We start from the raw sequence: 26,112 nt of genomic DNA, 5'->3' as shown, positions 1-26,112 counted from the left end.
ACGAACAGTCAAATACGACTACGCGCCGTCTGCTTCACAGTGGACGTTAAAAGTTCCATGATGTTGTTCGAATGCAGAAAGCTGTTGTACACCAGCATTACGGTCCGAATCTGAAACATTTGCTACAAATTACTCTATTGGGATTATACAGCAATCGTCGCCTCTACCGTGCAACTACTGCAGATCGCCTACGAGACGGCACTTTAATGTTTGTGCGATAACGGTGCAAATACTATTAGCACAATTGTTTATTAATCACTTACACCAACTTTCTTGGGAGTTTAACACGTAGGCTTTCGTGACCAATGTTATTCATAATAAAGGTTTTGGGGTTAGATCGCGTAAGTATGTGTCGAAACCCTCTAGCACCCGACAAGGCCAATCAGCAATGGATTTGTCACGTAAACAAAAAGACAAATAGTTACTACTTCAGCCCACCGGTGTGTTGAAGAGTGAATCCACAACATTTACAATTTGAGTACGACGTTTCGCTGGTAATTACATCCAGCATCATCGGGCGATTTGCCAGAATAGTGAGGCCTTAAATAGAGCAGCAGGGTGACGTCATCATTTAACCCAATCAGGTGCAGAGATCAGAGGCGGGGGTATTGTAATTACATAATAGATTAGTAATTACTTAATTGTTATGATTCCTCTATAAGGAGTTGTAATGTGTATTATTTAATAACTGAACCCAATCACTATACCCAAACCGGTGCAGAAATCAGAGGTGGAGGAGGGGAGTTATTGTAATTATATACGACGTTAGTAATCAGTTAATTAGTACAGTAAAACCTTGGATTGCGAGTAACTTGGTCTGCGAATGTTTTGCAAGAAGAGCAACATTTTTCAATTAAAAATTAATTTGATAAACGAGCGAGGTCTTGCAATACGAGTAGTACTTGTATACGCTTTGTCTGCCGAGCGTCACGTGATCACAACTGATATACGAGTGCTTTGATATTCGAGTGCTTTGGATTACAAAACACGTTTCCGGAACGAATTATGCTCGCAATCCAAGGTTTTACTGTATGTGTCGTCGTCCCCTCCAATCAACTCTACGCGGCTTTACAATTCATTCTATCCAGGAGAGGTTTGATAGATTATATGGCTCCAAGATGAGCAAGAGAAACCTTGACAGCTAGAGCAGGTCAGCAAGGGACGTCTTTCTGGCCTGTTGTTAATGGCAATGCTTTCAAGAGTAGGAAAAAAAACCTTCTTGCATGCGCCAGAAATCAAAATAGGACCTGCCCCAATTCCAGCGGCTAGCACCACCACGTGCGTTATAACTACCCAGGAAGATGATGTCGTAACAACTTCTTAAGTCACTTAATTTCGACCTTTAACCACACTAGAAGGGCCATTGAATATGTTCAGGAAAAAAAAGTTGTCCTTGCATGTTAAACCAACATTTATTTCTCAGGACAAAAAAAATTACGTGAAAACCCAAATTTAACAGGATAATATTCTTTGGGTCTTTCGGTAAAGTCACATAGATAGATTCAAATAAAATAACAAAAAACTACATTCAGATCGCAACACAAGCGGTCATCATCAGGATGATGAAAGACCCAAAGAATATTTATTCCTGCAGTCACGAAAGCTTTAAGTCAAGATTTTATGGGATAACTTTCTTTTAGCAGAACTGAGAGACCATCAATTAGCTGCACTTGAGAAGCCGGGGTAATCAGAGGCAGCTGAACCCTTCATATAAACCAGGGGCAGGGAACATGTTCCTTACCGAGGGTTGAGCTGTCACTGCAAGAGGACCTTGTGCAGTGGCAAAAGTGACCGAGCGCGCTAAAATTACAACCGCAGGGTCCATCAGGTTAAATATATTCCGCCGTTAGTACCCAATTAGTGTGGCCAAGGTGCTCTCGCAGTGACGTATATTATTTGCAGGTCATTTCGAAGCAGGAATCCTACTATGGCCACGGGAAATTGAGTCACGGGCAGGCATCTGGCCCCAGGGGGCATCGGTTCAACGCTGCCAATTTAAATCCACGCACAATCTCAGCGGCAATGGTGAAATTTACCGCAAACGTAAAGCCAGTCTCACAAGCCATTCCGGCAAACGACCAAGGCTCCTGGTACCTCAGGATTTGATGCCAAATAATATTGGAAAAAACTGCGGCCGAACAGCAATATCCCAAACAAACACCCGACGTTGGACCCCATCACTGAACCAGCTGCTGCCGTACCTTCCCAAAACAATGAAGAACGCAACTCAAATAGAATCTGCACGACCCACCGCAACGCCAGACGCGGTCAAAAAGTTCACAAGCGGAACGTCAAATGAAGCCCGAAATGCAACTGCCGAGGCCGTGTGACAAAAAACCTAACCAGCGCAACGTGAACCCGGAGCGCATTGCGAGCAGCAGAATCAAGTTCACAAAGTCAATGGAGGCAAATCATGCTAAGAAAATAATTCAGCCTCAACCGAAGGCACCGCGTAGATTTAAACTTGGACATAAACTTGAACATACAGACCTTTAAGTTGCTATTTCACTCACCCAATCACAAGAAGTGGTGCTGGCTCAAAGCTCTGATAAGTGTTAGCATGCCCCCCCCCCCACATCAAGCCAACCGGCCAATTCTGACCCCATCCAGGTGCAGCAGCAGCAGGGGGTTAAACATGAACGTCTCCCAGTCTCCCTGCACTGTTTTGTTACTGTGCGAGCGGATCGCCGCCCCAAATAGGTGACGATGCGCCTTCCGTGAACACAACACCTCTGCTGAAAATACTTTCTCTGACACGAGGTCAAAGTACTTTGGCTACACCGTAGTATGCCGCCACGTACATTACACACAAAGCCCTTGCCACAAACGAACCACAATACCTTGCTGAGCTCGTCAAAGAGAATATACCATCGTAGATTTGAAGCTTTCGTGACTGCAAGGATTCATATTCTTAGGTTTTTTTCGGTAAAGTCACGTAGGTAAAAAATTAAAATGAATAAAAGTAAAATACAGCAATCGTGCTGTGACGGTTCCACCTGAAGACGGAAGCTTGTGTTGCCTCCGAAACGTCGTGATACATTTTTATTTTTGACCTACGTGACTTTACCGAAAAAACCTAAGAATATACCATCTCGCAAATTCCGGTCATCCTCGCAGCAGTGGCTTTTGGTTGGCCATCTATCAAAGACGGTAACCGCATTGCGCGCATTCGGATACGCTTCTACGGCCATCTGGATTGCACTTCCGATATTAGGAAGCCACTGGAGCTATGCACTTCTAAATCTAGATTGAAAACTCATTTATTTAAAACTGCTTTTTGCGTTTAGTTTGTCGTCCTTCCCGCACACCTTTGATTAGCATGGGCAGCTAAATACGGTGTAAAAAAAGTTCAACATACATGCTGCCACTGGTGTTTACATACTTGTATACATCACGGCACGTGTGCAACAACCACAACACTTTTACTATCCATTATACTGTGGTGGATTAACAGTGCTTATGAACGATTCTCGCACACCGGTTTAATTATTAGCTGCTCCTCACACCGACCTATTTCCCCACGCGATTGGTAACACTTGGGCAAGTAAACCCACGTCACATTCGAGGTCTTCATCCTTATTCTTTATAAAAGCATTGTGTGGTTATATTGCGTTGACAATGATGCACCAATCACAAAAAAAGTTCACTTTCGTCAATAACACTGCCTTGAAAGAAAAAAAATATAATAGGCAACGTTTTGGACGATGGCCCTATTTTAGAGCATTATGAAGGCCATTTTCCCAAAATGTCACTTGCTTCCATAGAAAAGCATTACATTTTCTAGAAGAATTTAGATACGTTTTGACTTGTTCGTGTTTTTTTTTGTTAAAACCAGGCCACAATTTTCTCCTCCCCCTATTATCATCCCAGAAAATTGAGATGGAATTATTGTAAATATATTTGTATTTATGTAGCATGTAATAACACTGTTGTCACCTCAATACACTGTAAAGGCCAAGTATGCAAACACACAACACTACAGAATAATCTTAATAGAAAGAACAGTTGATAGTTCAGCAATGTCGAGGTAAAAATAGCCGATTATAATTATTATTGCGATCTGTGTGTGCACAAGTATTTAACGTGATACACAGCATTATTAGCTTGGCACGTCATGTAGGACGTTTAACAATCTGAGCGCATGCAGTGTGGAACGAGTTAATTAAAACATTTAGTGTGGAGTATGTATGTGTTTTGAACTTCTTTTGCAACGTACGTAGCCTACAGTGCTAATCGGAGGTGCAATGAAGGACAAACTAAACAAAAAAAATCAGTTCTAAAGAAATTCGTTTTCAATCTAGAACATCGTCAAACTAAACCTAGCGTGGTGGATCTCGAGGACTGGAGTTTTGGAAGCCGTGTACACCAACCCGATAGGGTCCAACCGATCTAATTCAGGGCCAAAATTCAAATGAAGAATGCATCGTTTACACCCCTAATCAGACACGTTTTAATATAATACACACAATATTACAATGTAAATGTCCAGCCCTTTGTGGGGGTAACACGACCACACTTCACCACACGTATCTGCTGTGTCAGGGATGCAAGCGGAATTTGGTCAATAATTCCATTAACATGCAACGATTAATGCCAATTTATCCAGGAAATCCCGAAGGAGATAAGACTTTCTTTTCGGAGCGTTCATATACTAAGATGTTTGGGCCAGTGGCAACTGCCACCTCACAGCTTCACTTAGCCTTACGTCAGCTGGCAAGCCACAGCGGGTCACCCATTCAAGTACTAAATCAAGCTCAACCAAGCTTAACTTCCAGGTCCTCAGGAGATTGGGCATATTTCGAGTGATGTTGTCACACGATGGGACAAATATGACATTTGTATTATTTTATCAGGCCCACTGAGCTATATAGCTCTTTTTCAGAATCGACCTGGCCACAAATGATAGCTCAACCAAGTGGCTTATCACGTGGAAACCTAAGGCAGACAAATATACTCTAAATGTATGTTGATTCTAAATGTGGAGGGGAAAACCAGAAGAAAACTCCATGCGACCACAGAGAGAGACATGCAAACTCCAAATATACAGCAGGCGTAAGGGTTGCGATCGAACCCATGACCTCCTGTATACCAGGCGAGGTAGTTACCTCCTAGCAACCGTGGCACCAAAATCAACAATGGATAGCCCCTCTCTCTTGGTTAGCTGGCATTTAGCGCCTGAACATTTATCTACACAAAACTAGAAAGGAATGGGCTGCAGTGCAAACAAATGCAATGTAACGTGTCAATAGGCTTTTTGTTCATAAAGTTAAACAGACTTAGTGCAGCCAACTTACATAAACCGTTCTTGTTAAAACCAAATGATATTGCAAAGCTGTGTCAAAAGCTCGCACGTGATCACCCTAACCTCATATTATTATACTGCACGAGGGTTTATTTTCATTAATGTATAAACAAAACGGCTTAGTTACACAAAACCAGTTTAAATTTGCCTGTTGTCAAGAAAAAGGGTCTCGGTGTTATACATCAAAAACATTTTAATTTGACAAAAATGTTAATATTGCATTTGTGCACTATCAAAAACACGTTTTAACCACCAAATCCTTTGTAGAGTGCCGATCGCCCCACTCCAGGTGAGTGGGGCATCCAGGTGAGGCAAATTACTTGGTTCACCAAGATGATGAAGATACTGTAGTATGTGCGTGTTTATTTAGCAATGAGGCTTAGAGAGCAATGGCTAAGCCCTACGAGCGAAACCAATCAACAATCCACCAGCTGCAATGTTATTGGGGTGGACCCACATTTATAAAATCGTGTTTTTGTAATATTCTAGACGTAAGCACACACACGATTGTGTTTGTGCCAAGTCAGGTCCCTTGGCTCTTCTAGAACAGCATTAGAATTTACACAAGTTGGTCAGGTTTAACCTTTGTTTACAAATCTACACACAAAACAAAGATCCCCTGTATAGCCTTAACAGACTGTTGGGGCAAGTGCTGCTAGCGAGTAGCACCTACGAAGGCCGGCAAGGCACACGAGGGGCTGGGGTGGCCAGCACCACGCCCGGCCGCCTTCGTATCCCCTAATGGCGTGTGTAAACTACACACCGCACCAGGTACTCATTTGAGGCCGAATCGACCTAGGGGTGGTCCAGGAACGGTTCAGATAATCGTCACCGGTATTGACCGTGAGCTGGAATCGAACTCGGATCGCCGGGTTCTCAGCTCGGTGTAGCGCTAATCACTACACCACCGCTGTAATAGTACGGTGCGAAAGTTAAAAGTACATAAGTTACGGGGGTCCTTGACAAATTACGCAAGTGGTCGGATTTATTGTTTGCCAAATGTCATCTCTCCAACGAATTTACCTCGCCAAAAAAATTGAATAACCGTATAGGGTTAACATTACAGTACTTGTAGCACTACAGTACCTAAACAGACTGTTTCTCACAACAACTACTCTCACGTGGGCCATTCTGGCTCCTCCCCCCTTAGCTAGTATATAAGGTCGTGTCTCTTGGGACTTCTCTTCACTTGATACAGCAATTTTGCTGTGACGGTTCCACCAGCTTGTGTTGCTTCCGAAACGTCGTGATTTAATTTATTTTTTTCTTTTAACCTACGTGACTTTCAACCTGTAATTTATATTTACAAAACCCTTAACTTGCCAAAAAGTTGACTAAAAATGTCGTTATTTTTTTGAGTTATGGCGTGTCTTGCCCAATTATAATTTTAGACTTTTATTTGCACACCTTTTACACCGTTTAAATCGCACTATATATTTCTCGTTAAAATTGGAAAGCGGCTATAGCCGAGGCGTTGGGTGATTATTTTTCACGATTTTAGCCCCGTTGGGTGGGTAACATCAGTGAGTAAACTGCGTTAATATCGCGCGTAGGAAGATAAGTTTGGCAAAAACATTTTTTTTTACCTCAAACGGGGCAGGCAATTAAAACTCGAGAACACGTATCCACACGGCGTGTATACTGTATAACACGCAACTCCATTCAGACGCCGGGCTAACATCAGAATCAGCATCGAAACTACGACAAAACATGCACCTTTAGACATCGAATTTGCTTCGTATGAAGGGGGGGGATTTTTTATTTTAAATAAAGTGCATTTGTGAGGGGGGAAATGTTTTTCTGGCTTACCGCGCAAAATAGCACGGCATTATTTTATATTCCTGTACGTTTCGCTACCGCCTTGAAGCGCAAACGTTTCATCGAGGCGGAGGGGGTTGCCCTCTCCCTACAAAACCTTTCATTTCTTTAATATTCTTTAACTATATGCAACCGTGTGGCTTCACGTTCATGGGGAGCGGCCCCCCCACGCAATGTCCGAGGCGGGCCGACCCCACCGCGAAATGAGCGCTGCGCAACGGCCGCCCGTGCCCCCTCGACAACAGCCACGAGAAAGGGGGCGGGGCGTCAGCGCGGTCCAATCAGCGCTCGCCTCCCACGGCAGACGACGTCAACGACACCGCCCGCCGCCGCTACGTAACGCGCCGCGCCATTGGGGCTGCAGCAACCCCCCCCACCCACCAGCGCCACCACCCGCGGTGGGCGGGGCCAACCGGCGCGCGTGAAGACACGGGAGGGCGTAGTTTATGCAAATGAAGGCAGCCGCCGTCGCGCGGCCACGCCCCTTTTTCTTTATTTATTTATATCGGCTCGCTCCCGGGGCCTCGATTTGTTTATTTTTTTACTTCTTATTCCCGCCTCCCCTCTCAAAAAGAAACGTGATTTTTATTAATTTTTGGGGGGGCTCTCGATCAAATTTCTCGACGGCATTTCGTCGGAGGGTACTTCCCTCGTCGATTGGCGTCGAGTTACGATTTTGTTTGGGGGGGGGGGGGTCGGCGGGTGCCGTCGGTGTATTTTTGCGAGAGTCGTGGGGGGGCCCTTTTAGCACCCCCGTGTAAAAACTGGGCGCAAAAAAAAAAGAGGGCCCAGAAATTTTGTGCGGGAGATTTGAGTTGGGGCGAGTGGCCGGCGCCGCTCTCGCTCGCTCACCATCTCGGCGAAGCTGCGCTCGTGCTCCGCGCCCCTCCAGTCCACGCGTCTCGGCAGCAGCTGCCACAAACAAACACAAAATCGCGCACACAAAACACACGCGGCTCGTCAAACTCCGCCGTCCTCACCGGGGACCTCTTCCCCCGCGAGCTTTGAGTCGATCCGCGGATTAATTGGCGAGATTTAAATGCCGACGGCGTGGGGTTTTTTGTTACCTTGTGTTGTTCGATTTCTCGCACAAGGACCTGCGAGTAGGCGGATAGGGGTGGTGGGGGGAAAGGAGGGAGGACACGGCAGGGTCAGTCATCGCCGCTTGGCTCGTACAAAACAAAACCCAAATCGGTGAAATCCCAACAAAACCCTTGCGCCGAACGATTAGTAGGAACGACGATTTACCTCGGCCGCCTCGCGACATGGCCCCGCCGACAGGAACCTCGCGATTAGGAAGAACAACTCTGCGAACGGAGAAAGGGGGGCGGCGAACAGCGATGGTGGGTTGAAAAGGCGGGTTTGAGCGAACGACGAAACGACACGAACCACGGTGGGAGCCCCGCTGCCTTTCTCTCCGCGCCTAGCGCCTATCACCCCTCCTGCTGCTGCCTCCCCCTCCCTCTGTGGCCGGCGCTTACCCGACTCAAGGCGGGAGACGCCGCCACCACCGCCGTGGCTCGGCCGCGCGGCCATGGCTCCTCCGCCGCTTGAGGCCGCCCCTGCTCGGCTCAGCCTCCCTCTTTAATTATTTAATTTCTCTCGCGCTCCTCGCGCGCTCCGTGTGGAAGGGGGGGTGAGGGCGGGGCTTATAGCAAGGGCCGCTGCCTAATATGGGCATGGGCTGGGCGTGGTTTCACGCTGTTTGGGGAAAGTAGGCGTGGTCTAAGTGAATGCTGTTGGCTTTTGTGGATGTGGGCGGAGCCTGTTGAGTAGAGGGCGGGGCTTATGGGCCAATTGGAGAATGGGGGTTGTGGAGGCGGGAATTAATCCAATAGGGGGTGGGACTTGACGTTAGTAGGCGGGGCTTGATGGCTGGTGGGGGCGGAGCTTTGCCGCTGGTGGGCGGGGCTTACTTCGTAGTGGGCGTGGTTAGCTGCGGGAGGGCGGGGCTTACTAGGCTCTCCGCTTTTAGCTTGAAGCAAAAAAAACACAAAAAACCGCATCACCGCCTCTCCCCCGTGTTGTGGCGATGGGCGGGCGCCACCGTATGCGTCCGCCGCGCGGAAAGAGTTCCCCACGCGGCAACCCCCGGGGGGGTGCCGAGGTAAAAGGAGAGCGCGCGTAGCCGGCACCGCTACACCTGCACACGCAGGTGAGCCGAAACGGCAGTCAATTGTCAAGCGGTGAGGTTGATTCTGTTTGTATCTGCGACTATACTCTGCGTGCTTTTTGTTTCATCGGGTGAAGAAAAACAATATTAGCGTTGTCAGCGACCGCAAAGGTACTCGCGCTAATTTAAGTGTTACGATTAATATCGTTATTAATCCCCGTTCAATTGTGGCTCGGCGTTAATTGTTGGTTGCGGATGTAGACCGCGCGGGCAGAGGGGGGGGGAGGTGGTGATGCGGCGCCCCTCCCCCCCCCTCTCGGCGCGGAGGGATACGCCTGCGTGACGTCACGAGGCATGGCGGACCGGAGCAGCCGCGTCAACTCGGGGAATTTAAAGTCGCTTCACTGTCGCCTCGGTCCATTTTAAATGTCGATTTATCAAAAGTCCGTCTCGTTACCGCACTTCGTTTCATTTATATACTTTGGTGGCTCTCTCGTTCGGCGCGGCGTCACGGCAAGAACCGGCAACATTTACAACCTCGCCAAGCGCCGGTGAGTGAAACGTGTTGAGTGCAGATTGGCTTCATTTTAATTATAAAAAAACTCTGTTGGTTATCGCTGGATACCTTTAACTTTGACCTACCATTCTAAGTTAACGTGCCCCGTTAAATGTATTGCTACAGCCCGTTTGACAAATCGTTTCCTGAATGACTGCCCTCCACCAAACCACACCGCGTGCCGATCATTCAGTACCGGTACTTTATCGACCCTGGCCAGTGGGTTCAGTGATTGTGAGTCCGTGGGCAGAACCGGCTCATTCATCTCTCGCCACTGACTTTAGCCGTGGCCCCAGGAGTAAGAGAACTCTTGGGGGGAGGGGTGGGTTGCCGCCTTCATGCAGCGCGCTAACCACTTGACCCACCGCTCCTAGAAGTGTGGCGCTGTGGGGAATTCAACAGTGGGTGGTGGGGGGTCCGGGGATTCTTCCCGTGGATGTTCCTGCGTTCTGCTCGCCGTGGGAATGTGGAATTTCCAGCACGGGGAGATGAGCGGCCAGCTGGTTTCGAGAGGAACACGTGGTTGGAGTTTGGCTTTCGTGAGATTTGGGGATAAGTTGAACTCCGCTGTCAACGTCACCCACACCACACATTGGGTTTAGATTTCGCTTGTTTTACTCATACGTGCACTTTATAAGAGTAAAACATTCGTGTACACATTTTAACGAGACAGACAAGTGAAATATTAGACGGTGAAATCACAATTATGAATGTACTTTTTATTAATCACATTCCAAATTCAAAATTATTTCGTCCCCAAATGAACATGGGGCAGTCTGTGTGTGTGTGTCTCACAGTTTACAGCCCCGAGCCAGCTGATGAGAATTCTGCATTTCCATGGTGGGTTCGAGTCAAAACATAGGAATACCATCTTCATTTTGAGCTTTCGTGACTGCAGGAATCCATACTCTTTGGTTCTTTCGGTAAAGTCACGTAGTGACGTGGTGACTTTGCCGAAAGACCCACTTCTGCCTTCACAAAGTGTGGTACTAGTCCTGTAGGCTTGTACAGGATATGTTCACTGACCAGCTTGATGTCGTGCACATTTCTTCAATGGTTGACGGCTTCAGGAGACCTTTATTCCAGCAGTGGATTGATCATGGCTGATGGCAATAATTTAATCTTCATATAACGCCTTTCACAATACAGTCGGAAGTGTAATTTTGTATCGTACAAAAGTCTTTGTTATTTCGCTCAATGTTTATTTCAGCAAAATAGGTACATTTTTACTTGAATATATTTCGTGGAATAATATCCTACTTCACAGTGGCTTTTTGGGCTTGCTAGGCTCTGTGTGCCAGGCTGACTTAGACCCATGGCTGGTGAGTTTGCCCCAGCAGTGTTATATTGATGCCTCACCTCTACCAGGTGTGATGGTGCCCAGCTGTGGTTCCATCTAGTGGCGTAGCTATCACGTGTGCAGGTGTTGCATCTGCAATGGGGCCCAGACCCCGGGTTATGAAGAGTAGGTGGGAAATTTAGCCACGTTGCAGGAAGCCACGTTGCATTCCATGACAACGACGCAACGCCACTGGTTCATTCATTCCTCTCGCCACTCGGGTTTTCAGATTCAAGTCGTGGCTGTGACGGAGTGAATGCGTGCAAACGCATACCAGGAAACGATTCTGGGAGCGTCTGCAGGGACGGAAGTTTCTATGAAAGTGTTAAGACCCGTATTCATATTCTTAGGTTTTTTCGGTAAAGTCACGTAGGTAAAACATAAAAATTAATAAAAAATAAAATAAAATAAATAAAAATAATTAAAAAAAATCACGACGTTTCGGAGGCAACACAAGTCTCCGTCATCAGGTGGGACCGTCACAGCCAGATTAGCTGCATCAAGTGAGGCAATGATTCAAGATGTAATCCCTTAAAAGAAAGCGATGGGTATTACTTTGTTATCTCGGCATCTCTTGAGGAAGGCCAGCGTCTCGAGAAGCTGTGACTTCTTGTCTCGTAGTCTGTTAAAAACTCTAACAGATAGGTGGAATTCCTCCCCGTAGAGGGCATTAATTCTAGATTTGAAGCTTTTGTGACTGCAAGGATTCATATTCTTAGGTTTTTTTCGGTAAAGTCACGTAGGTAAAACATAAAACATCAAAATTCATAAAAAAATTTAAAAAATGTTAAGACCCGGTGGCTTTTTGTGTGCCACCAACGCCTTAACCGCACGTTCAGGTGAATGATATGCAGGCGGTGCTGTTGAGTGTCACGCACATTGACGTGCGCAATTACGCCCCCTCGCACGACAAAGGACCGGAGTCTTGCACACATTCGCACACGAACGCACCGCACGTACCTCACCGGCCCACACAATGTATGTACGTGTGTTGGCGCTCCCAAGAAGTTCAACCGCCTTTTTGACGGAAACGTTTCGCGAGGGGATTTGTGCGAGTACGTGGTGTACGTATGTTGAACTTCTTTCACACCGTACGTAGCCAATCGTGCCAATCGGAGGTGCCGGGTGAAGGACAACAAACTACACACAAAAAGTAGTTCTAAAGAAATTAGTTTTTAATCTAAATTTAAAAGTGCATAGCTCCGGTAGCTTCCTAAGGTCCCAAAAAGCACTCGCTTACCATTTAAAACGTGTTCTTTGTGCCATCGCACTGCACTATGGACCCTGCGAACTGAGTTTTATTCCTGGCCACGGCCAACATCAGTGGTGAGGGATATCCTAACCGGTCTTGGACACCCCCACCCCTCCTTCACAAACCCACTCCGACCGGTGTGGTGAAGTTTCGTCATACGAACCCTCACGACCAACACGGCAAGGAGAGGCCTTCATCCCACAGTTGATTGGCATATGGTTGTAAATGAATTATATTTAATTATTTCTCGAACTTAAATCTAAACATTTGTTATCGTACACTCTTAAGAGTCCAGTTCATCACCCATGCTAACAAACTATGGTTTATGGCTCTTATTACTCATCACACATTTACATTCCCCGTGCTCGACAACTGTGTGTGACGCATTTCTATCTCTGCTACGTGGTCGTTGAAAGTTAAAGGGTTGCGCAACAAAGTGCACAGGACCAGATTTAGGCTGTCAGCTGTTTACACTAAACAGTTTGGAGAGGAATTAGGTAATCTTTTATTGGTTCTGTTCCCCCTGCACAAGGACTTTCTGGCGTGGGCTTTATTGCTGTGCTCAGAGTTGTGGATTGGCCTAGCTGTTGAGCCTTGATTGCTGGTTTAAGCGTGGTTTAGAACTGCTTCAACGGACAAAGTTATAGGCTGACCCAGGTGGAGCGAGCCGGCCTACCTGCACTCCACTCTTAGTGAGTCCACGCTGGGTACTTGAGAACGTATAGATCAGTGATTCTTAACCTGACGTGCACACACTCCCGGGAGGTACGAGATGCCCTTTCTGGAGGTGCGAGACATGGCCAGATGTTTTTAGAAGGTAAATAATCGAAACGAATATTAAGCACGGGCACATAAGTACAACTACTTTGTTTGATGAAACCTATGTGTTTTTGAACGTTATAATTTTTAAAAAATTACGATTGAGAACCAAAGGGATGCAGTGCTGCGGTAAAGGTTAAGAATCATTGGTGTAGATCAGGGGTCGGCAACCTACGGCTCCGGAGCCGCATGCGGCTCTTTACGGGCTGCTTCTTGACGATATGTACGTGAGTACAGTATGTACTCAGATGCATTGCGGCTCTTGAAATACTGAATTTTGTACCGAATTGGAAAGAAATGGCTCTTCTTGTTATTTTGGTTGCCGACCCCTGGTGTAGATCTTCGGTGACTGGGTGGCTCTGTGTTCAGAGCGTTGAGCTTGGCCCCGCTCAGATCTTGGGTGCGAATCCAGGCAGCCTGCCTCTGGTTAAATCTAGATTGAAAACCCGTTTCTTCAGGACTGCCTTTTTTGCACCTCCGATTGGCACGGTTGGCTACGTACGGTGCAAAAGAAGTTCTACATGCCGACAAAACCAGTTCTCAATGCAGGTTAATTTATGGTCTCGGCTGGTAACCAATGACTGCACGTAAAAAAAATAGCCCGTCACTTTTAACATAGTTCTGCACTTAATTTGAGAAAGTTATAGCTTGGAGAATTACAAATGTTAATTTGACTGTCACGCAATAGACATTACTCTCAAATCAGCAGCATTGCACTGCTGTGCGACAGATCAGTCGGAATGATTTAATATTTCCCTTTAAACTACAATCGCGGACATCGAGATAAGAATTAATATTGAATCGTAAGAAAAGTAAGTGGACTTGGGCAGCACGCATTGTTAGATGATGATGGGCCAGTGGTTTGAGAGTAGTGGCAGAGTGGCAGCCAGAGGAGGAAAATGCCCAAGAGGGACACCACCTTAGAGAGGAGATGGAGCAATGAGATGAACTCGTGTGGGAGCTTTATGCATCACAGTACCATGGCGAGTGATGAGACATGGGGACGTCTTCATCCTAAAAAAAAAAAATCCAGGTGAGTCCCACTGAGCTATGCAGCTCTTTTTTTAGAAGCGACCTGGCCACAAATGATTGCTCAGCGAGGTGGCTTATCAGGTGGAAATTTATAGCAGCCAAATAATCTAAACACGTGTGATTCTAAATGTGGAGGGAAAAACAGGAGTACCCGGGGTAAAATACACGCGACTACACCGCAAACTCCAAATATAAAGAGAGACACCGCAAACTCCAAATATACAGGCGTCAGGGTCGGGATCAAACCCATGACCTGTATACTAGGCGAGGTAGTTAACATCTCGCCACCGTGGAGTACAACAGTGGGTAGAGCATGGCTTGATGTACTTGTTCGTTACACATTATTGTCAGTGTATAATTATGATTAATTTTGTAATGCTATAATTACATGCTGTTTTTCACTCAATAGCGCAAGTTAAACTTGAATCGTTATTTTCTGTGTCATGTATTTACAGCTCTGAAGGACATCCCATTTTCACGAAGCCAAAAATGTCGTGGATACGAGAGGATGCCCCCAATTTCTTTCAGAAATTCTGTGCCAATATCTTAAAGGTAAATGGTTATGTTTACATTTCATATTGCATTTAACACTCATTAACTACAAACTATGTTTATTTTACCAGGTAAGCCCACTGAGCTATGCATCTCTTTTTCAGAAACGACTTGACCACAAATGATGATAGCTCAACGTAGTGGCTCAGCTTCTGGAAATTTATAGGAGCCAAATAGTTCTAAATAGCAGCCTACTAATCATGTAACAAGGATGCATTATTGTATAAACTAGAAAATAGTAATGTTGTGATAGAGTAACAAATTATAGCTTAGAAAATATATCTAAATTCTGGTTGATCTCTGTGATATCCACAGAAGCTGCCGATATCACAGATCTCTACCTATTGAGATCCTTTCAAGTGATCTTTATTTCACACGGATAAGGGCAGCACTTTCCCCTCTGTCCTGCCGCTGAGAGTAGTAACGCACGCTTTAAACAATGAATGAAGGATGTGGCTCAGTTGCTCAAATGTCAGACCACTGACCTGGCACCGCTGAGAACCTGTTTTCGAATCCAGGTGGTGTAGTGAGTTGATGGTCTCAGGCCGATCACCGCTTGACTGCACAACATTTAATTTGGCTCTTCACTTTATTGGATTAATTTCCAGCTCGTAATGATTCAATTAAAGAGATCTCAAAGGTGGCTTTGTGATATTCGCTTCCATGGGCCAATTTCTAACGTGTTGGGTTTGTGCCGCTCTGCGAAATATCCCAACAAATTATTCGTCTAATATCGTGGGATAACATTGGGGGGGAAAAGGCAAAACAATATTTAAAACAAACCGACGGGCGAAGCAGTTGGATAGACATGACCCTGACGACAATGATACAATGCTGTCCCCCGGTGTTTTGTGGCAGGCAGGGCCGATGCCCAAGCACATTGCCTTCATCATGGACGGGAACCGGCGGTTTGCGAGGAAGCAGCATGTGGAGAGGCAGGAGGGACACACGCAGGGCTTCGACAAGCTGGCACAGGTACAAACGTTTTGAATGGGGAGCGCGACAGCGGTACGTGTGGCCTACCCCTTATTCAATGATCTCACGTGGTCTCCAACGTGCACTGTGAAGTAGACGACACTCTTGCTCTGAAAATGCAACGGGATCTTTAACGCCAACTGTTTTCTTTGGACTGTGACTGGCACACGTGGCCCACTTTATTTTGAAAACATCAAAAGTTCGTTAACTTCCTGCGAAGATGACAGCGCGTAGTCTTCATGGTTAATGTACACCACGGTATTAACCAGGGTGGCCGCTGGATTCAAACATCCAACCTCTGTTGAACTTCTTTGCCACCGTACGTATCCAATTGTGCTAATTGGAGCTGCCGGGGAAGGACAACAAACTCAACACAAAAAGGAGTTCTAAAGAAATGTTTTTAATCTAGTTTTAAAAGTGCATAGCTCCAGTGGCTTCCTAATATCGAAAGGGAAGAGCGTTCCAGACGGCCGCAGAAGCTCGTTTGAAATCGCGCGTCTTTGTTCGACGGCCGGCCAAAAGCCGCCGCCGCTGCTGCTGCGAGGATTTTACGTCGATCAGTTTACGTCAACGGTTTGCGCTCCTTGACGAGAACTGCCCTGCCGCTCGGCCGCATCCCCCCGCGCTGCGCCAACAGACGCTGCGCTGGTGCCTGGACATGGACGTGCGCGAGGTCACCGTCTACGCCTTCAGCATCGAGAACTTCAAGCGTTCCCAGGAGGAGGTGGACGGACTCATGGAGCTCGCCCGCCAGAAGTTTGCGCGGCTCCTGCAGGAGAAGTGAGGGCCTACCCTCGCCCCCCCCCCCCCCGCGTTGTTTAGGATAGAACAATTTTATTCTTCGCTGATATTTTTGGGTGAGGCCCCTTAACGCCCTCCACCAACCACCACGACGTAAGCGATTAATTTGTCACGTGTACGAGCGTTTTAACGCGTACAATTATTCTTGTTTCAGCTCGCCACTTGGTTGAAGAACAATTCTCAGTTTGCAAAATTGTGGCTGTGAGAATCACTCTTCGGCTTACTGGTGAGCTGAAATGGCAATAATTGGACGGATTTAACACTTGTACCCGGCGTTGTATGTGAATGTGAACGCGTGTGTGCATGGGGAGTGGTAGTGTAGCGATTAGCGCTCTATGCCATGAACCTGGCAACCCGAGTTCGATTCCTGCTCATGGCCAACACCAGTGACAGTTATCTGAACTGGTCTTGGGCCTCCTCTAGGTCGACTCAGCCTTTAAATGAGTAGCTAGTGCGTTGTGTAAACCTCGCCACCGGGGAGACAAAGGCGGTCAGGCGTGGTGCTGGCCACCCACTTCCTCCTGTGCCATTCTGGCCTTCATAGGTGCTCGCTTAACAGCACTTGCCCCAACTTTCTGTTAAGGCTATACAGGGTATTTTTGTCTTGTGTGTGCGTGTGCCCGCCTGTGGTTGTGGCCGCAAAGGGAGAAGCTGAACAGGTACGGCGTGCGTATCCGCGTGCCGGGCGACCTCACGTTGCTACCGCAGGACATTCAGGAGCTCATCGCCAAAGCCGTGACGTCCACCAGCCATAACGACAAGTATTATTTTTTCCTCCTTTTTTTTCCTTGTCGTTGTGACTCATATCCCGTTTTGCACACTGCTGACATTATATCACGAGGCGAAGCATCCACTCGGATCTCTTGCAGAGCAGTGCAGCCTGCCCTGTTAGACGATTGCCCTCGCAAGCGGATGCCGCTGAGCTACCTCTGAGATCCCTTCATGTGTGAACTGTGGTCCGCACACAGTGGAGGGCAGTGCTTCTATATTATGAAAGAGGTAGATTCGACAACATTCGGACCGTGATTTTAATTCTAAAGTGCAGAACCATTTAAAAATGTGATCTATTTTTTTTTCAATTGGAAACCACACTATAGATTCACTGCACTTGAGAACGTGGTTCAATCGGTTAGCTGCCTAGGTTTGAACCGAGAATCTTTGCGATGCCAGCTCAACGCTTCTGACCTCTGAGTCAGCCGGCCAGCCACCTCACAACAGGTAATAAGAATGATTTAATGTCCCTTATTTACCCAATGATAATCTTAAAAGGTCCTGCCCTAATTCCCTCCGCTCGTTGATTTAACAATGCCCACTGCCGCAGCAATCATTCCAGTAATGCTACGCATAGTAGTATGATAATGTTCGTAATTATATGAACAATGGTTGGTGTTGCAGTGGTTCGCATGCTGCATGCGCTATGAACCCCAGGAACCCGCACTGACCAGCATGGTGATGTATGATCAGAAATCCCCGTGACTGATGTGGCATGAAGAGACCTTCATCCAACAGTGGCCATATACATGTTTTTGCAGAAGAGATATTTCACTGGCCCATAGGAGTGAGGTGACCAAATATTTACCGGTTCCATTTTCTCTGTGATCCGAAGGTGGATTATGTGGTAATATTTTCACGTGTGTGTTATCACATTTAAACAAATTGGTACCGCTAATGAATAATCAATTTAAAAAAATAATTCATATACAACCCATTCTTAATCAAAATAGGGTGACGCATCCATGCCGTGCCAAAGTAATATCTGGGAACAATTCCCGGAACCGAAATCAAGCACACGGTCACAAAGAACTTGCTCAGGTGTTGAGGATGTTGCTGACCCGACCCGGTTCGTTGGAGTTCGGGGGCGAATGTCTTGCGCGAGTGCGCCGATGGGTGGTGGGTAGTCCGTTGACCTACCCCGCGTTGGCGCGCTGTTGCCCAGGTGCTTCCTGAACGTGTGCTTTGCGTACACGTCGCGCCACGAGATCACCAACGCCGTGCGCGAGATGGCCTGGGGTGTGGAGCAGGGCCTGCTGCAACCCAGGTGAGGCCCACAGTCTCATCCGTATGTATATGTACGTACGTAGACCTTCTTTCGCACCGTACGTAGCCAGCCGTGCTAATTGGAGATTTGCTAGTAGTGCCGGGAAGCTCGTGACGCCTTTACCACCACCAGTACAGCCACAGCTCAAGCCATTGGGCTTGTTTCTGCACTGGTGTAAGTAGCAAACCAATTAGCGCGGTTGGCTACGTATGGTGCAAAAGAAGCTTAACATACATTGGTACGAACCGAATGGTGCTTCAGAAGTGAAGTGGTAAACAATGGAACATGGGAAGGGAAACTCCACCCTGCACACCTAAAATGACCCATGGTTTCATTTCACACGATACATGAACTTCTTTGTACACTGCCCATAACTCATTTTTACAAGAACCGCGGCTTGATTTCACATGGGCCGCGGCATCGTTTGAAACGAGAAACAAAACAAATAAGACGATAGAATCGAGACCAAAAATAATCTCGAGTTGAATGGAAAATCAACCCCCAATAAGTGACAATTTCTGAAATTGCTGAGCGGTAGATTTTGACATGTGTAATTAGTAATGCCATACCACTACAGTCGTGACGGTAAGACTTCCTACACCAATATGCAAAAAGTACCTTTTACCATCTAATTGCAGATTTACTACAGTTATAAATACGTCTAAACTATGTTTTTGTTATTCTTGGTTCTTTCGGTAAAGTCACGTAGATGGGAAACAATAAAATAGTAAAAATATAAAACAATACAAATTCTCACGACGTTTCGACTGCAACAATCATCATCACCTGATGGATGATTGCTTGTGTTGCAGTCGAAACATCGTGAGAATTTAATTGTTTTATATTTGTATTATTTTATTGTTTCCCTTCTACGTGACTTTACCGAAAGAACCAAGAATATGAATCCCTACAGTCACGAAAGCTTTAAATCAAAATGTATGTTTTTGTTATTTAACCAGGCATCAGGGTCAGGATTGAACCCACGACCTCCTGTATACCAGGCGAGGTAGTTAACATCTCGCCACCATGGCATTAGGTGAACGTTCCAGCTTTCACAGGTGCTGCTCGCTAACAACACTTGACCCAACAGTCTGTTAAGGCTACACGGGGGTGGTGGGGGGATTTTTGTCTCTGTTGTACACAGCGACGTGACGGAGAGCCTGCTGGACCGGTGCTTGTACACCAGCCACTCGCCCGACCCCGACGTGCTCATCCGTACCTCCGGGGAGGTGCGCCTCAGCGACTTTCTCCTCTGGCAGGTCCGTCCGTACACCGGTGCCGCCCCTTATTAAGCCAGCGCATGAACTAAAAACTAAACGGATTTTTATTTACCTGGTAAGGCCCACTGAACTATGTAGCTCTTTCAGATGTGACCTGGCTATCACAAAGGATATAGCTGAACGAAGTGGCTTATCGAGTGGACATTTATACCAGCCAAATACTCTTAATTGTGTGACGTCGCTTCTAAATGTGGAGGGGAAAAACCGGAGTACCTGGAGAAAAATCCACGCGACCACGGCGAGAGAGACATGCAAACTCCAGATATTCAGGCGTCAGGGTCGGGATCGAACCCACAACCACCTGCATACCAGACGAGGGAGTTAACATCTCGCCACCAAATGTCCGTGTCATCGCCAATGCAGAGGGCTAAAGCTGAGCCCACGCTGGCCCACGCAATGTGAACTCGCATGTCTCCCCATACCCCCTTCTCGACTTGGCACCTTCAATCCAAGCCGGCGCAGGACCCTCATCGCTGGCGGTTTTTCACTTGCTTTTTTTTGCCGTTGCGAGCCACAATCTAACCTCGATACGCTGGCCTCAAGCCTCGTGGCTTCGGCAGGGCCAGTGGACAGTGTAGTTTCAAGTGGCGGTAGTACACTGACGACACGCTGCGTCGCAGCGCCGCCTGCACACGTCCTCGGCTCGTTGATTGCGCGCGACATCAGCGTCACGGCTCGGCTTCTGCTGCGGAAGAACAACTCGGGGAGCCGCCCGAGCCACGACCTCGTCGGCGTGGCATGACCGCAATGCAGCTCGGTTGTAACGTGGGGGTCGGGGGGGGGGGAGCCGTCGGTCAAAAGTTTTTCGCTCGTGCTTTGCTAAGCGGGAGGAGTACCGGTGGTAATGAATTAGCTCTCAGTCGGTTGAATGTCATCCTGTCTTGTGGCTCTGCAGACGGCGTACTCCTGCCTCGTGTTCCAGTCGGTGCTTTGGCCGGAGTTCACGTTTTGGAATCTCTATCAGGCCATCCTGCGCTACCAAGTCAACTACCACGCCATCCAGGTGCGGGGCAACCAGAGGCACTGTTGTATATGGGCCCAGCGGTAACGTCGGTGGCGTGGTTTGGCTTTGAACGACGGTCGTATCGGTCCGGCAGAGTTGTGAAACTCGCGGCCCGTGGGCCAGATGTGGCCTGCGCATGCAGGTTGAGTGGCCCCGCCAAGCTGAGAGATGTGGTGAGAGAGAGACGAGCAAACGATAGACTAGAACTTTAGGCAAGATACAGATTCAAGAGCCACAATGCAATGTGAATAACGTCACTTCGGCAGAATCTTTTTGTGTTTGGTTTGTTGTTATTACCCCCACACCTACGATTAGCACGGTTGGCTACATACGGTGCGAAAGAAGTTCAACATACATAGATTAGTGAGATAAAAGCGAGATAAGATGTACCAGTTTCCCTCACTTTATGCGGTAGATGCTTTCCAAAAAAAAGAGCGCACAGAGGGAAACTGCGTGGGACGGCTGCCTGCTAAGTAACAGGGTGACGCCGCTTCGTACGGCGAGTTTTGGGTAGAAAGTTCACCGCACCTACGCGAAATTGCACAAACCGAATCCGCATTAGACCAAGGGAAATCGTGTAGATGATAAAGCTGGAGATGCGGTACAGACGAATGAGATTATAGATATCCACAAATGACTTTTACGTCTCATACAGGAGGGGGCAGTGTTGACAAGCAGTGCATTCTGACTGCTTTGCTATTTTTATGGGCTGGGTTTAAATGTGGATTTCAGCCCCCTGCGATCTTACCTGGTCCCCAGTGACTACACAACAGCGGCCGTTATGTAGCTTTTCGGTGCGATTTTGGGTTGTGTCGTTTGTGGTATGGCCCGGCGTCTGATGTTTCTCTCCGTGCCGTGAGTTTCTTACCTAAAGAGGCTCACGGCGCGTTCGAGCGAACGCACCAGTCGCTTTCATCTCGCCAGCGATGAGCCAAGATCAAATATTGAATTTGGTTAGTACTGCCCGAGGTGGCGTAATAGTCGTAGTTGCAATTTCCTTGCGTCCCCTATCGCAATTAAATTCTGTGGTAACCATTTGAAATGAAGTCGGTTCTCCAGGAAGTTTCTGTGTACAGTATTAGCCGTGAAAATGCATCGGTACTCGTAAAGTTTTCCTTCCTTAGGTGGTACCTCCGAATAGCACGGTTGGCTACGCACGGTGCAAAAGAAGTTCACTATTATACGTACACACCACTTTCTGCTCTCGCCCACTGAGCAGAGGTCGCAATCGGGTACCCGAAACCCGTACCGTACCCGATACCCGGCTACCCGTACCCAGTTGGGTACGGGTTCCCGTTTGCGACCCTGGTGCGGCGGGTACGGGTAGCCGCACTTGACTCACCCCAACCAATGAGTGAGAAGGCTGTGAGTCACTGGTGAGTAACCGTTTGTCACTCATTTCCCAACGTCTTGTCTCTTCTCACAATTCAAGTTCCTAGAATCAACCCACCCGCGCCTGCAACATTGCTTCATCCCAGAGGTCACAATCGGGTACCCGATACCCGTACCCTACCCGATACCCGGCTACCCGTACCCGGCCGGGTATCGGGTAGGGTACGGGTACCCGTTTGCAACCCTGGTGCGGCCGGGTACGGGTAAGGAATCAAAACCAGTTTGCGACCTCTGCCACTGAGTAATCGGGAAAGAAGCTCTCGGCACGCGGAGACCGCCGGAGTCTCAGCCGGGCCTTTTCTTTCCTTTTGCTCGCCTGCAGGAAGTGCGCGCGAGCCACCGCGATGACGTGGAGCGGCAGGAGCGCGAGCTGGACCTCAGCGTCGCGCTGCAGAGGCTGCGACACGGCGAGGGGGTGGCCGGCGACGACCCCACGGCGGCGGCGGCGTCGGCCGAGGAGGAGGAGGAGGCGGCCAGGCAGGTCGCCTGCGAGCGGCGCGAGAGGACCCAAAGATTTCTGCAGGCGCTGGAGCGCAAGCGCACGGCCTACTTCGAGGAGCTAAGCGCCGAGCCCGCGAGATGACGCTAAGCGTTTTGCGGAGTGGCGCTGCTGCCGGTGCGAGCAACGTGTCCAGACGGCTTCGATCCAAACGGGGCTGCTGCTGCTGCTGCTGTCCACTGGCGAGAGCGTTGTCAACAACATGGGCCTTGGTGCAAGAAATTAACTGGGGGGGAGGGTGGGTGGGGCCCTGTCCAATTCTCACCGTGACCCCCCAAACCCACGTCTTCATAGTCCAGGAACCTAGGACCCTCCAGCCCTTGGGCCACCCTCTGTGCAGTTGCACTGCCTGCACACTCGATATCGCTACACTACTGACTTTCGCCGACCAATAGACCATAACTGTCAACCCCTTATCAGTGCCTACCTTTATAACAGCCCAATTCAGACCTGATTGGTCACCCCGTGCCCTTAGAAATCTCGACGTTCATCCTACAAAGTCCCATCGCAAGGGAGAAACACAAACAGACGCATTTTATTTTTGTTGCCCGTATTCAAACGGCTGTACGCCGTATGGACCTGAACTCAATTTCCCTGTACAAGAATACGGGTAAACCGTGTGGGTTAACAGCTTTGAATAGACTCCCATTGGAACCGTGGACTCGCACAGAGACCCCTAGACTCCCATAGAATACCCCTAGACTCCCATAGAGATAATTATAGTCAAAAAACCTGTCGACTACTCTTAGAACCGTAGATGCACGTAGGACCGATACAAGCTAAGGGACCCATAGACTCGCTCACACAGGACTCGTAGACTCACATAGGACCCATAGACTCGTATTGGAACCATCGACTCGAGTAGGACCAATGCTCGGAGGCCCCAAAGACTCGCATCGGTTTCGTAGCCTTGCCAGCGTGGGCCCCGATGCGAGGAAAGAAAGGGGAGGACCCTCTGTTCAATTTCCCTCCCTCTCTCCGTAGCATGGCACTCCGGGGCCCCTCGAGACCATGGGCCTCGGTGCAGTAGCACCACCTCCTGCACGATCGATAGCCGTGCCACCCACCGCTGGCTGCTTTGTGGATGCAGAAAGTTGACTCTCCAATTAGCCCACGGTTGGCTACGTAAGGTGCGGAAGAAGTTCAACGCACAAGGTGGGGCGGCGCGTGTTGCGTCGCTGGACACGTGGCAGAAAAACGTAATCGGCAAAACTTTCAAATCCAATGTTCGATCACAGCGCTTGAAATGCTGGGCGACATCTGTGTAAATCGATGTAATTAATATTATTATTGTAATGTTCAAATGTATTTGGGGGGTGCGGGAAAAAATATATATACGTCGTGAGCTGTTGTGCACTTTGATTATCGCGAAAACTGACGAATTTCAAGGAGCTTAAGTGTTTTGCGAAAAGTCGGTTAAAATCCATCGTGGTCATTTGCCGACTTGGCAGTCAAATTGAATGCGTCCCCGACCCGTCAATCATTGCGGGATCTGCAGATTGTGATTCCATGCGTAAAACCTCGGATCGTACACAGCTGCTGTAGAGTCTGTGAGTATTTCAACGTGCCAATGTTGATCTCTACTACATGTATATACACGATTTGTTCCACAGAGTTCGGCAGTGAGAATTGTCATTGCATAGCTGAAGCAGACATTATGCCTGCTTCCCGTGCCTGTCCCTCCACATAAATCATCAAAGGATGTTGATCCGTCCAATCTTCGACAAGGGGACTGTCTCCGTTAGAGGGTCCTTGTGTAATATAAACATCTTGCGGTTCACCAGCATTGGTTTAAGCGAGCGTGACTGATGAGACACTGTCGAAACCAGTCCTTGCCTACGAACATCAACATTTGTTTCAAGCCTGTCTTTTTACAGGTAGGAACAATAGTTCCACACTGCCCACCAGGGATTATTTGTCTGTCGTGCATAGCCACGCCCTCGATTTGTATTTCATAAGAGCGCTTCAGGCGGGCTCGGTACCACGTGACGCACCGCCCCACGCAGCTTGCGCCGCGTGACACGGATCGCACGAATGCGCTGTCCAACCAAGTTCCTACCTGCCCACTCCGAAGGAACGTGTTTCCTGATGACACACCGAGTGTCGAAATCGGACGGGGGTTTGCTCGTGTTGAGCCTATGCTGATTTAAGTAATGTAATGCACTCCCAGAAGACCGTGTAGCTGATGGGATGTGTACAGAAAAATATCTAATCTTAATGTGGAGGGACGGTATGGGAAGGAGGCGTTATGGTCTATGAAACGACGAGCTGATGCGTTAAATTGCTTTGGTGACACCGCAATTGGCAGTGATGCACAAATAACACGCAACTTGTTTGTCCACAGCAAATAAGAAAAGTGTCTAGCCAGGTGACGTTTTGGACAAGGGCCCTCCGCAGCACACACGTGATCTGTCACATTGAGAGAGGTCCCCTCTAGCGGAGTGCGTCGTCGTTCGACCGGGGAGGTCAACATCCCTCGCCTCTCGGTGTGTCGTGAGACGCCGCCGATTCTACATTTCCTTTCTCTCAAGGTGGCGTTGCGAACATTTTGGATGTCATCTTCTTGGTTCTTTCGGTAAAGTCACGTAGAATGGAAATATTAAAATAATAAAATAATTCTCACGACGTTTTGGCCACAACGCAAGCAGCCGACCTCAGGTGGAGAGCAGGTCTGTCGAGTAGACAGTCTGACACACTCCAGGCTTGGAGCGCCAAACCTACGCATTTCACAAGTAGTACTAATCGCATATCTGCATTTCCCATAAATATGTTAAATTCCTCTTGATATGCAAATTCTTTTGTCAAGGCGCCCTTCCCCCCTCCATCCCAGCTTAAATAGTCGCTCCAAGGCTGGAGTGTGTCATTCAGATTCTGTCTACTCGACAGACCTGTTCTCCACCTGAGGACGGCTGCTTGCGTTGTGGCCGAAACGTCGTGAAAATTATTTTATGATGTTTTATTTTTATTATTTTATTATTTCCATTCTACGTGACTTTACCGAAAGAACCAAGAAGATGAATCCCTGCAGTCACGAAAGCTTTAAATCGAAATTTTGGGTGTCGTTTTTGCGTTCAGAATTCAAGTGCCGTCTTCTCTGTGGAATTTTTGTCCTACGCTGCTCGCCCCCCCCTCCCTCCCCGCCCACCATCTGCTCGCGTTTAGGCTCTGGCTCTTTGCGCGGCGATGAACGGAGGTTCGATCTCGCTTCACCCACAATCCATTTCACGAGTGAAAAGGCAGCTTCTCAAATAAAGACGCTGTTTAAATTGAGGTCTCCTTGTGTCTCTGCGTTGGCATTGTTCAGTGAAAGGTAAACCCACCAAGATTTTATATTCTTGGTT

General features: G+C 48.0%; 2 protein-coding genes across 5 annotated transcripts in view; one reads left to right on the top strand and one right to left on the bottom strand.

The window, feature by feature from the left end:
- LOC144735897 (PH-interacting protein-like) overlaps positions 1-8,715 on the bottom strand; it is a 47,303-nt gene extending 38,588 nt beyond the window's left edge. Inside the window, exons 1-4 of the mRNA XM_078618475.1 lie at positions 8,602-8,715; positions 8,369-8,427; positions 8,188-8,217; positions 7,973-8,032 (exon numbers count right to left, since the gene is read on the bottom strand). Of these exons, the coding sequence (XP_078474601.1) occupies positions 7,973-8,032; positions 8,188-8,217; positions 8,369-8,427; positions 8,602-8,656 (204 nt within the window). The 5' untranslated portion in view covers positions 8,657-8,715. The remainder of the gene's footprint in view (positions 1-7,972; positions 8,033-8,187; positions 8,218-8,368; positions 8,428-8,601) is intronic.
- Positions 8,716-9,136: 421 nt separating this feature from the next.
- Positions 9,137-26,037, top strand: DHDDS (dehydrodolichyl diphosphate synthase subunit). 4 transcript variants are annotated; one of them, XR_013588697.1, is made up of 10 exons: positions 10,550-10,629; positions 14,687-14,783; positions 15,642-15,758; positions 16,396-16,538; positions 17,204-17,320; positions 18,496-18,597; positions 19,742-19,856; positions 20,773-20,880; positions 22,595-25,302; positions 25,934-26,037. XR_013588697.1 is itself a non-coding variant. In XM_078618484.1 (9 exons), the coding sequence occupies exons 2-9, from the start codon at positions 14,721-14,723 to the stop codon at positions 22,853-22,855; spliced, it is 1,026 nt and encodes a 341-aa protein (XP_078474610.1). In that variant the 5' UTR covers positions 9,137-9,275; positions 14,687-14,720; the 3' UTR covers positions 22,856-26,037. The 4 variants fall into 4 exon arrangements, 3 of the variants coding, with proteins under 3 accessions (XP_078474610.1, XP_078474609.1, XP_078474608.1); XM_078618484.1 differs by lacking the exon at positions 10,550-10,629 and adding an exon at positions 9,137-9,275 and having other exon boundaries at positions 22,595-26,037; XM_078618483.1 differs by lacking the exon at positions 10,550-10,629 and adding an exon at positions 9,290-9,784 and having other exon boundaries at positions 22,595-26,037.
- The last annotated feature ends 75 nt before the right edge of the window (positions 26,038-26,112 follow it).

This window comes from Lampetra planeri, chromosome 57 (genome assembly GCF_965212315.1).
Source record: "Lampetra planeri chromosome 57, kcLamPlan1.2.h2, whole genome shotgun sequence".
Taxonomy (NCBI): Eukaryota; Metazoa; Chordata; class Hyperoartia; order Petromyzontiformes; family Petromyzontidae; genus Lampetra; species Lampetra planeri.
The sequence above is the reverse complement of the archived record's forward strand: the minus strand, read 5'-3'. Positions and strand labels throughout refer to the sequence as shown.